Source organism: Ambystoma mexicanum, chromosome 10, assembly GCF_040938575.1.
Source record: "Ambystoma mexicanum isolate Mex_15411 chromosome 10, UKY_AmexF1_1, whole genome shotgun sequence".
Lineage (NCBI taxonomy): Eukaryota > Metazoa > Chordata > Amphibia > Caudata > Ambystomatidae > Ambystoma > Ambystoma mexicanum.
Window position 1 is genome coordinate 111211241 of NC_090932.1, and position 12253 is coordinate 111223493.

Here is a 12253-nt window from a genome sequence, read left to right on the forward strand (position 1 = left end):
TCTCATTGTGTGCTAACCTCGATTTTATTTTGTTACTTATCGCATTGATTTTAGAGCCGAACATACTCCATTGCACTATCCTTGCAAGCAAATAGTTTCAGCTCGGCCGTAATAAATAAAATGAATAATATTAATAAAGATCGGCTGGCGAGACTAATTATAAATTTTATGTTTTCAAAACGGGTATATCCTTCCCTACTGCTACTGCCACCAGTTTCAGACCCCGGCAGATGGTTTTTTCAACCGCCAGCTGCAGCTTCTTGTGAACAACTGCACCACTTTGACGTTTTTATGGGACGATCGCCAAGGGCCCATATGCCCTTACGCGGTACTAGCGGCTAGAAGCAACAGATCAACCTTTACGCTGGCCTAGTGCCTACTTGATGGAACAGCCTTGCGGTTCACCGTGAGACCAAAGTGCTTCTTTTAACGAAAACCAACACCCTGTGTACCATAAAGGAAAAGCGCGTGACTCACGATAAACTTTTACGGATTTGCGGATAGAGATAAAAGAAAATAAATGGCATTCCCAGTTCATATGGCAATTGCTGAATATTCTATAAACATTTAATGTCAAATAAATGTACTTTACCAAATGTAACGTGTTGCTGTTTGATTTTAAAGTACAGTTTCATATTCAGAATTGTGGCGCGCTGTGTTGTGAGTTGATCTGTGTTGGTTTCCGGGTTCTGTGTGAAGTCGCGTAGAAGACGACTGGGCGCGTTTGCCTACGCAGCACAGAAACGTCATGGAGAGAGGTGGGGAATATGAATGTTTTGATAATGTCAGGCTCAGGGGTGCGGGGGATATGATTTAGTGCCGCAAAAGCAGGTCAGCCAGGGCGATGCGGCAAGTGATAGGATTATCAGAAAATGGCGGCGCCCTACTGCCTGTTTTCGCGTGTGTTTAAGGGACGAAAACTCGGGTAAGTTCCATAGGAAATTTTTCTAAAATCGAGCGACTTAGGCTTAAAAACACATGGCCGACCTGCAGGGGCAATAAAAAATGTTTACCGAACCATTCCTTTAAAAGGGGAGCCCCTAGGACAATCAATAAGTTGTCAAAGAGGATAGCTTTTAAAAGACACTATGGAGAGTCTTAAAAATGACACCCATCAAAAGAGTAAAAGAGTGTAGAAAAAGATTCTACCAGTCCAGCAAAATGTTCCGGGGTTGACACAGGTCATGAATATTTATCAGTAATATGAACATCTTACCTAACAGGTGACCTTATATGGGATTTCCTGACCTGACAAGGCAGGAAGGCCAAACAACAATATAGCAAAAGAACAAGCGAAAATTGTACAAATATATGATCTGCTTCCAGCAGCTTGTACTTGAGCGTATATAAAAGTAACCATGAATCCAATTGTAAAAGGCTAGCGTGATACAAATGTATCTCCATTGCACTGCAGTGTAAAATGCTGTGTGCAATGTCAAAAAGTTACAAACAATAAAAAAGAAAACCTAGTTTCTCAGTACTGATACTCTGAAAGACTGATCTGTTTCCCCATAACAGTCCCCTTGAGGAAAGCGACAAAGGTCAGGCATACACCTTCAACCTGATGTGATAGGGAGGCCATAGATATCTGACCAAAAAACCCTGTCTGTACAAATGGTCACAAAAAGGGTGGATATGAGATAGATTCCTCGCGTGGGGAAAAGCTCTGCGTGATGAACCACCCTCCAGCTCATTCTGCTACCCTCTTTGGGAAAAGCCATGCCTTGTTGTCTTCTACCTCTTTTCAGAGTCTTCTGCAGTGTGAGGATAGTCTCCTGGATAAAGCATGGAAGAATGTGTAACAAAATTCTGCCCTTAAATTCAGGAATGTCTGTGTATGCGGTCATGGCAACGGCCAACCTTAAAGTTCTGGAAAGAGCTGGGCGACTACGCCTCCCTCTTTCCTCCTGAATTTAAAAAAGGGTTCTGCTTGGGCTAAGCAGAGGCTCGCCAAATAGCACAGGACATCATTGAGACCTCTTATTACCACCTGGCTACAGCTACGTTGGGGTATGGCAATAGGTTCATCTTTTAGGGGCATGCGCTGCTCAAAGCCACCAAATTCCAACCAGGCGTGCAGGAACGAAACGTGCATCTGCCTTTCGATGAGGTGAAGCAGTTGAACCCTGATACAGACGAAGACCTTAATAAAAAGAAAAACGGTACCCAAACAGCAAAGTCTTTAGCCGCTCTTTCTAAACCTACCACAAATCCAGGGCCATGCGGCCTTCAAACACCGTCTTTTTTCCTCCCAAAATTTGGGATGATTTAGAGGCTTCCATGATCTCTGAGCACACCCAGAGGAAAATGAGCACTTATGTCACCTTGGGGATTCTTTTTCCAGCCCTCCCCCACTCCAGAAGCCAAACAGTCCAAGTGATGTGAGAGTGCAGATCCATACCTCATTGGATGGAGGAAGAGTGAATCATCTGACTCAGTGGAAGAGCTGGTCCCTATCGGTGGTAAACACGGGCTATAGCCTTCCTATTCTTACCCCCAAACTGCCCTTTTTTGCCCCCTCCTATAAAGAGGCTCAGACTCTCTTGCAGGAGCTACATGAGCTGTTCCTCATGGAAGCGATAGAAAAGGTTCCTACCGCAGAGGCAGGGCAGGGTTTTTACTCAAGGTTCTTTATTGTTCTGAAGAACAAGAAGGCTGGACTTCGGACTGTAGTAGAATTCTCTCCCTTCAATATTTTTTTGCCCTAATAAAAGTTCAAGATGATTACGACCGCTCTTACTTGATCATCCCTTCAGCTGGGCGACTGGCTGATTGCCTGTAAGACATACCTGCGCATTCCTATTTGTTCTCTACACTGCCATTAGCTGCGGTTCTCCATAAGCCATGACCGCTATCAATACACAGTCTTCACCAAGCTCATGGCATTGGTGGCAGCAGCGTCTCTATGCGTGAAAGGCATTCATCTTATATGGATGACTGGCTAATCTGGGCACAGTCCCAAGTCCAAGCCTCTTACCACCTACAGTTCCTTCTTGACCTGATGCATTTTCTGTGCATTCACTGTTGGCCACTATCAAGCAATCAATCCTCATTCCAACATAGAAGTTGAGGTTTATAGGGTTCCTATGGGATTCAGCATTAGGCAAGGTCTTTCCTACAGGAAAAACAAGTAAAGAATATATTAGAGATGGTAGCCCTGTTCCTGTCTCATTCCCAAACGACTGCATGGTGGTTTCTACGTCCGATTTCCTTGATGGCGGCCTGAGTTCTGCAGTACCCATTGCCAGGTTGCAGATGCGTTGCACCCAGCTGCTTCTTGCATCAAGCTGGAATCAGGTTTCCAACCCCCTAACCCGGGTGGTCTCCATTTGGGCCTGGCTCCAGCAGGATCTCCTGTTCTGGTCAGATAACCACCTCTGGATAGGAACACCTTTTAAGTACCCTCACCAGTTCACCATCACAACAGTCTCTTCTCTATCTGGGTGGAGAGCAACTCTGGGAATCTCCAAGTCACGACATGACTCTGGAGCTTATAAACTTCCTGGAATTGAAGGCAGCCTTCCTGGCCTTGTAGGCATTCTTACCAGTGATAAAAACAGTAAATGATGGACAATGTGGTGCCTATGTTCTATGCAAACAAGCAAGGATGCACCAAGTCAGTGAATCGTTGGTGAAACTATGCGCTGGCTGTGCGCTTCTGGGAGTGATCAGTGAGCAACAAGATACTGCTACAAGAGGGAACAGACCATGTTCAAGCAGACAAGCTAATCAGGAGATCTTTCACCAGCCACGAATGAGAGTTGAGCAAGCAGGTTTTACCTCTGAAGGTCTTCCCCAGTGGATCGGTTTGTGACTGAACGACACAGCAAGTGTTGTAATTTCACTTTGTGGAAGGGGAGAGTTCAAAGATCACTGGGAGATGCATTATCGATATCGTGGAACAATCTGTTTGCCGATGTATTTCCCCCTCTTCCTCTGATCACGAGATTCTTGCAGATGTTCAGAGCCTCTAATCACTGCAAAGTTCTCCTAACTGCTCCCCATTAGCCACAGAGGTACTAGTTCTGAGAACTATTGCTTATGGCAAGTCGAGCAATCTCCTTTCCCCCTCCTTCCGGACCTGCTTTTCCAGTAGGGGGAGGGAAGGTACTGCATCCTTTCCCACAATCGCTCACATTGACACTCCTGGCACCTTACAAATTGTTTTTGGCTGCTTCGGATTATCAGATGATAATCTTAAAGTAATGGGGGGCATCCAGGAAACCTTCTACTCGATTCCAGTACAATAGAAAATTGCCTTTTTTTTGCTATTGGGTGTTGGGCGGGGAAGCCATACAGAACGTATATCTGGTGGCTATCAGGGCATACCTCTCTACTAACAGGCTAGTCTCCTTTGCCAATCCAATAATCAAGCTGCACTTTGGGTGACTTGGCCATCTGTTCAGCCCCCCTCCCCCCCCCCCCTCCAGTGTCCTATTGTGCACTGGCATCCAAATCTAGTCTTGACAGCTATGCAGCAAAAGCCTTTTGAACCAATGACGTCAGTTGACTTATGCCTAGTAACATGGGAAATTGCTTTCCTTGTGGCAATTACTTCAGCCAGTCATAGTAGCGGGCTACAGGCTTTATCTATCGAAGAACCTTACCTCTTCGTTCACTGAGTTGAAGTAGTCTTACGGACCCACCCTTTGTTTTTATCAAAGGTGGTCTCACATAAACCAGGGCATTTCTCCAACTATTTTTTCCAGAACCACAGACAGAAGCGGAACAAATACTGAGCCTTGAGGTTTTATCTCAACGGGTCTAAGCCTCAAAGGTCCTTGGGAGTAGAGCCAGACAAACAAGTAGCTATGCTACAAGAATCCTTTGAGAACAAAATGGACATTAAATAGCAACACCTGAAGACTGCCTCCCTGATGATTGAGAGAGACATGAAAGTGCTTGGAGGAGAAGAACACAGTAAATTGCATTAGGTATCTAAGCTGGGAACTAGAGTGTGCGCCTCACCCCTTCTTTTTTACATATTGGTCTCACATAAACCAGGACATTTCTCCAACTATATTTTTTCCAGAACCACAGACAGAAGCTGAACAAATACTGGGCCTTAAGGTTTTATCTCGACAGGTCTAAGCCTCAAAGGTCTTTGGGAGTACAGCCAGACAAACAAGTGGCTAAAGCCACTATAACGAGATGGATGGTCACATGCATTTCTTATGCACACTAAGTGATGGGCAAGATTCCTCTTAAAGGCCTGCATGCCCACTTGACGAGAGCAAAGAGCACAGCAGTGGCCTTCCAGCATCATGTGCTCTGGGAGGCCATATGTGAATCAGCGACATGGGCCGCTTGCCCTTCAGCTTTCTGTAGATATTACGAGCTGGAATCCAGCTCTAGGGCTGATGCCCAATTCGGACAGAAAGTGCCAGGAACATCTTTGCAACACTATACATTCTGTCCTCTCTGGGTTAGAATAGTGCTTTATACTCTCCCATATCTAAGAATAAATGTAGACTGAACATAGAAGTAAAAAAAAAAATAAGTTACTCAACGTAGTGACTACTCCTAGTCCAATGTTCCCGGTTTTCCATACGCCAGCACCTCATGCCCCTAAAACAAGTTAGGTCATCACAGTCCTCTTGGTGGTTCAGGGGAAGGAGCGCGTGAGGCGGGGAATAGTATGTGGCCGCGCAAACTGCCTGTGGCCCACTCCAAATTCTTAAAGGGAAGTGCACTTGGGCTTGCTATGGCTGTGGTCCCGTCCCTGCTCCAAGTGAACCCCATATAGATGAAAAGGGGACATTGGGCTAGGTGTACAGTAGTCACTACAGTGGGTAACCTTTCCTTTTTGGTACCACAGTACGTTATTTGAACCACTTATGCGCTAGTTCACATCCCTCCTCAAGTGTTTAGCCTGCCCCCAGCCCATTTTCCCCGAATAAAGAACTGGCACAAGACAGGCTCTGCCTGTTTCCCTTTTATGATTGGGGTCACTGCTGATTTAGTAGTAGTGTAGGGATGAGTAGGCATTTTATTTGCTACTATTCCCTGTACTCATGCAGAGCAGTTTCATCACAAAGTCTTATAAAGTGATCATTTTAAAAGTGTGTACCTAACTTCGAAATATGTGACTATAGCACTCCTGCTGCCCTGTTAATTTTAAATATTGCATTATCAAAGCAAAGTCACGATGAGTAAATGAATCAGTAATTACACGTGGAAATAGAAGATAATAATTCAAAATATTTCCGCAGGAAAGAGCGAGACTGTTATAAAGGACCTGAAGCTCCAGTTTGCTTTAGTTCTCGTAGTAGGAAGAGACTTGATACGACAATACGAAGCTATGACACTCCAAAAAGAGAGTCATTGTAGGTTGATTAACATCGTTTTATAAGGCTACTTCAAACCTATGTGATGTACTCTAAATGCGAAGGAGCTACACAGAAGGTCTGACACTAATCAAGCAGGTCCATGTTGGAGCAGAGCTAGAATGCAAATGGATGGGACCCACCAGTGACCAACACACTGGGTGGGGGGTCTATTTTGATATTTTCTCAATTTTGTTTTTAATTCTTGCTCTTGCTTCTGAATCTTTGAAGCTTAAACTGGGTTTTAATACCAAGATGTTTCAATTGTACATTTTCCTTGTTTTTTAATTGGTCTTAGGTTGTATATGTGAAGACTGCCAGGCTAGCTTCTTAGCTGTTGGCTGGTTTTGGCACAGGTTTGGGCATAGCAGACTTCTAAACATTTGCCTTCCTGGTACTACGTCTGACAGGACAAGTGGTCGCATATCTACATCTAGTTGATAGGAGATGGGATCCCGTCTGTTGAATTGCTACTTTTGTTTACCCATGGCTTTAAATTACTTTCAGGATGTGGCCGTTTAGTAGCAATGGGATTTGTAATAGGTTTTTAGCGTTTCCATATTAATATATTTGCAGTGGCTACACTGACAGGACAAGACTACTAGAATGCCCCTCTAGCTAGCACTAACGTGAGTAAATATTTTTAGTTCTACCATGTCATATTTAGATGGCTTTGTGCATTGCAATAGGTGAAGAGTTGGGATTATATTCAAGCATACTATTGCCTACATTGTGAATTGCTTATTGTATTATTTTAAGGCTACTGTAGTAACTGTACAGGAGAATACATATACATAAATGCTAAACGGGAGCGCAAGAGCCTTCTTTGCATTCTTATTGCATGGTAAGTGGCACTATTTGGCAAGTGTAAATGTCTGGTGTTCAGTGAAGTAACTGTCATTATAATTTGTTAAAAGGCCGAGCAGTTTAGCAAGCCGTAAACCCACAGTTTATAACTTTTTATGCCTTACTGTGGCGCTCTGGGCGATTTTTTACAAATGTTTTGCAGGTGGGTCGGAGTGAAGAGGGAAAATATGACTGTGTCTCGAACTTGAATTCCTAAGGACTTCTCCTGCATTTAGCGCCTGCTAAAAGCAGTCAGATTCCTTGGGAATCCATTGCAAATGCTGTCTGCAAAGCATAATTTGTAGGCAGCATTTAAATTTTTTAAGCGACAGTGAATCAGTTTTTCTTAAAGTAAAAAATGGCATGCAGGAGACCCAACAGCATGTAATTGCTAATGTTGGTGGCCCGCTGCTTGCAATTTGAACTTTTTATAAAATTACCCCATCTGTAGGGAGGGACATTTGATATTGATCATTCACACAATGTAATGGGAGTTGATAGGCCCATGGCAGTTTTGCTGACTAATAGCAAGCCTGTCAGTGGCCCAACCGTAGAGAGCTCACTTGCATGCAGCGTCTAGATTCAACACTCCCTGAAGCCTTGGGTCAGTTATACCGTACTCTATTTTCTGCTGCAAAATCTGCCACAGTCCCAGGCGGTCTTTGGAACTGCCTGGGGTGGAGGTTAGGCTCTGAGACCCAAGGAATTGTGAAAATCATGTCAGTAGGACTTGAACAATCGGCTACTTCTGTGGCGTGCCTGCTTTTTGACTCGTGCAGTTAGTCAATGTCAGGCTTGACAAAGCTTTGATTGTGCTCCAACCTCCCAGTATAAGAACGTCATTAGTCTGCACATAAATTGCTTTCCTCTTTATCCAAGTACTCCTATGTGTGACTTCAGTCTGTCTGCCAGACACTTTGATACCTGTTATTAACCTCTTCTTCGTGTTATGCTGTTAGGACTATAAATCTAATGACGAGAGTCGTTAATGGCCTGAGAATTTGGGGCCATTATAGGCCAGGAAAGCCACCTTTGCGGCCATTAGGTCTTTCAAAAAAGGTACATTTCATGAAAAGACACACAAGGCTGCTTGTCCAGCGTGCTGACCTAAGATGGCCACTATGAAAACAGCACTCAAAATAAAGTCATTTTGCTCTTTCCATGACGGTCAAGCAATGAGTAGGGTAGCGTCAGAATGTGAGGTGTGGTAAGACATTGAAATGTGTTGAGGGAAACGGTGTGTGGGAGGGAAGTGGCAGAGGGAGCAGGGGAGGATGGAGAGGTGAGCGGGCTCAGTGCTCCATGTCCATTGGAGACTGGGTACATAGGGGCTAATTGGCTAGCTGTCCCAAGCCAGATGCTACTTTAATAGTACATAGTTATCTCTGGAGGATGTACAGTAGTAGAAGGGCTTTAAGTGGGCCAGGACAGAGCCGTGGCAGTCACCAAAATCTCTCTTTGAGCCATGGTGCTAATGAGGCTTCCTCTGTCCCCCCACGAGTGTGATTATTAGAGAACACCGTGGGACAGCTTTGAGTGTGCGGTGTGGACACCCTGAAATAAATACATAAATGGATGCAGTCTGCCTGTTAAATCGGGATAGCCAGCACCTGATGCCTAAAGGCTAACTCTTTCCAAAATTATATACATGTAATAATAACTGTTCGTTGTCTCTGTACTGGTAGGCCATTATCATAAATGAAATGAGCACAAAGGCCAGTGTGCATTATGTGCTCAAAGGGTTGCATGCTTGAATCAATGTTAACGAATATATATTTGTGTTTGTTATTTTGTTCCCAAAATGCTCTTTATATAGTTAACATTAGTGCTTTTTATCCTACTCGCCGTTCACATGGTTGATTTCAAGGGCGGCTGAAGATGTCAGGGAAAGTTAACACCTAGAGTTGTGCATTGGTTTTGCAAAAGTACATTTAACACGATAAGGTCTTTAGTTTGAGAAGACTGCTGTCTCTCTAAGGAATATGCGCATATTATTAGACCTTTCTTTTAGAGTGCGTTAATAGCTACAGATTATCACAGGACAGGTCAGACAGCAGGGGAGCTGAAACCCTAGATAAACACTTAAAATGAAAGCTGTTAAGTGCGCTGGGCCTGGGACATTTATTTACAGAATTAAGGGTATTACTCTGATTAAATTGCTTATTTCCTTAGTCAGAAACGGATTTACTTACAGGCAGCAGTTTGTGTGGAAACTGAACCAGAGGGAGTTTTATTTAGTTTGCAGACTACATGCAAAAAATAACAACCGAGTGCATGCTTGGTGGCCCAAAGTACATTTTTGCAGGGCCTCATAATGTATGTCTATTGTTTGTTCTGGGCAGGGGCCCCTTGCCTAAGACGCCTGTCCCTCCTTTAGGCCAGGCCCAGCACCATCTGCCATGACCCCTTTATAGATCGTCCTCACCTTTCGTTTCTCACTTAAAGCATGGAGAGTGGTATGACCATCAAGCAGATCCTAGAAAGTTGAAAGAATTAATTAGGCTGACCATGTAGTCAACCTCTGACCTCGCAAATTCCTGCTTTGGGCACATTAAATCATCTAGGCCCTGCTACTAGTGGAACGTATGTGTACGTTGCAGTATTCTTTATATTAGCTTTTAATGTAATGCTGATCTCTTAACCAAAGGCTGCCTTTTGGATTGTGTGGATCCCCTAGTACTGTTGCAATTACAGTGATAGATTGAATTTCTTTATTATTCTTTTCTTTTTCAGAACTGTGACTTGTCTGGTTGTGACCTGCAAGAAGCCAATCTGAGGGGTTCAAACGTGAAAGGAGCCATCTTTGAAGAGATGCTGACACCTTTGCACATGTCACAGAGCGTTCGATAGGGGGGGTCTCCACAAGGAAAAAAATAATTGATAAATGTCTTTTTTATTTCTGCACTCCTGCTTTACGCAGCTCTTTCGAATCGTATACTGTCAATGGCACAGAAATACCAGATAATAGGATTTGAGCATTATGTTCGATTCCTGCAAGTTTGTCTGGCTTTAGGGGTTTGGGAATCTAGTGCCTGAGAGCTGTAATCTGGCGGCAAAGCCTCCAGCATCTGTAGTTTGCTCCTCAAATCCTATTTCCCCCTGCTGACACAGTGTGATCTTTGGAAATGTCACTTTATGTCCATTTGCTTTAGGAACTCCGCTGTCATTTGGGAGTGCTTTGAAGCAGGGTCTTGAAGACCCCACCTGCAAGCGTTATAAACCAAGCGCTTTAAACTATTGAAAACTGGCTCCTTTAAACTCTTATGGAAGTGGGCTGGTGTACTGGGGTTCAGTTAATTCCACTTATAGTGGACTGAGGATTTTTCATTTATGGGGACTACAACCAAGTGGGCTGTTGTGCCATGGCTGTCTCCCTTTTTTTTTATTTTAAAGTTGACCCAACATGCCACTGTGCAAAATGCAACTGGTTTAAAGAGCTATTTTTCGCCAACCTAAAACCCAGAGTTCAGTTGACTTGTTGGAAGAGGAAAGTCCTAACTTTCCATGCCTAACAATTTGGCAGCCATTCCATATGTTTAACTCTGCATGCCCGCAGGCTATAAATGACAAACATGGCACGAAAATGGAAGGGAAAAATTGGGTGTGGTACCAGGAACAATTATCTTACCGTCCAATTTTTTTTTATGACCTAGAATAAAACAGAAATTAGTGCAGGTAATCAAATTTGCGAGGATCCCAACTTGGGCATTTGGCTCCGTTTCAGGGCACGTTTAAGGGAAGGAATACTTCTGAGCCCTCCATTGCAGGAAATGACTAACACACTATAGACTATGGAAGTCTTTGACTTCCTGGCTGCTAAGTTCGCAGATGTATTCCCTTTTCTGGTCTTGAAGACTTCCAATACAGCGTAAGGGAAGCATTGATTCCAGCGGTGCAGAAAGGGCTCCATCTTTCAGGAAAACTCAGCAAAGCCACCGCATTTGATGTCTTCTGGCTTCCAACAACAAGCAATACCCTTCGGGGAAAGTGGTGTTTCATATCCGAGTTGCGTTTTTCTTGTTACAACTTTCTTAAAACAATCCAGCTGTATATAATGTGCTTTCCTGTAATCATGACCATAGGCTTTATGGACAGCAGTGTAGATGTGACAGTTGTTTATGTCCCAATGTTCAGGAGATATATTCCCCACAATACTGAACCCATCACACGGTCGTTATGCTGCCTTTTTCTTCAAGATGATCAAATCCTGAATCAATGCACAGTAGCAGATACTGTTGATATGCACCCTTTCCTCGGACACACCCACGTTTTTAACTTAAATGATTACAGGCAATGCCATAAGTCCCGGCGTGCAATTTAAGCTGTTACATCGTTTATTTGGGCTTTGACTTTTGCCAGCTGCATTCACCAAACCTATCCCTTGTCCTCCCTTTCCTGGAATAGTGTGGTAGATGAGGATATCACCTAGGCAGAAAAAATGCAAGCCTGTTATTCAAATGCATTCTGAAAATAAATAGTTGGAAAAAGCCAATAACTTCATGTATTGCTTCTGGAAATATTGTAAATCCACAAAATCATTGTGGTTTATTTTGCAACTGGAAGACATTTGCAATGGAACACATGTATTCTGTCCATTTGCAAGAATGTGGCTAATTTTCTATGAAGTGGTCTAGCACCAGAGGCAAAGCCTCACGTGATCAGTTCTTATAGTAAGAATCCACTGTGCCCAGCGATCAACACAGAGACAAATTGCTTCTTGCCTTGATGCCCTTTTCTGAAAGGGTGGGCTTCCTCTTTGTGCCTTTTTCGAAAACGTGGGTGAAAAGATGAAACCGTTTGTGAGAAGAGGCTCTGGGAGGAGTTGCACAATGAGAAGAGTGAACATTGTGACTTCGGAGTACTCTACTTGTGTTGCGATTTCTGTCAAGCAGTGGCTGGTCGCCAAGCTGCGCTTTACATGGAATTTGCACTATAAAGCTTCACATAGTTCTTCCAGCTCTATCTTAATCCAAACCCAGTCTTGTGGGTAAAGCACATACTTTCTACCATTTTTACTTGAAACCCCAACTTGTGTGTTACGATGTTGGGGTAATTCATTATCCACGTGCCTTACTTAGTTC

General features: G+C 43.7%; 1 protein-coding gene across 2 annotated transcripts in view; it reads left to right on the forward strand.

Moving 5' to 3' along the window:
- KCTD9 (potassium channel tetramerization domain containing 9) overlaps positions 1-10412 on the forward strand; it is a 411318-nt gene extending 400906 nt beyond the window's left edge. Inside the window, exon 12 of one of the 2 annotated variants that reach the window (XM_069617594.1) lies at positions 9906-10412. In XM_069617594.1, coding sequence (XP_069473695.1) covers positions 9906-10022 — 117 coding nt within the window. In that variant the 3' untranslated portion in view covers positions 10023-10412. The remainder of the gene's footprint in view (positions 1-9905) is intronic. The other variant, XM_069617595.1, reaches the window with a different exon arrangement.
- Positions 10413-12253: the final 1841 nt, after the last annotated feature.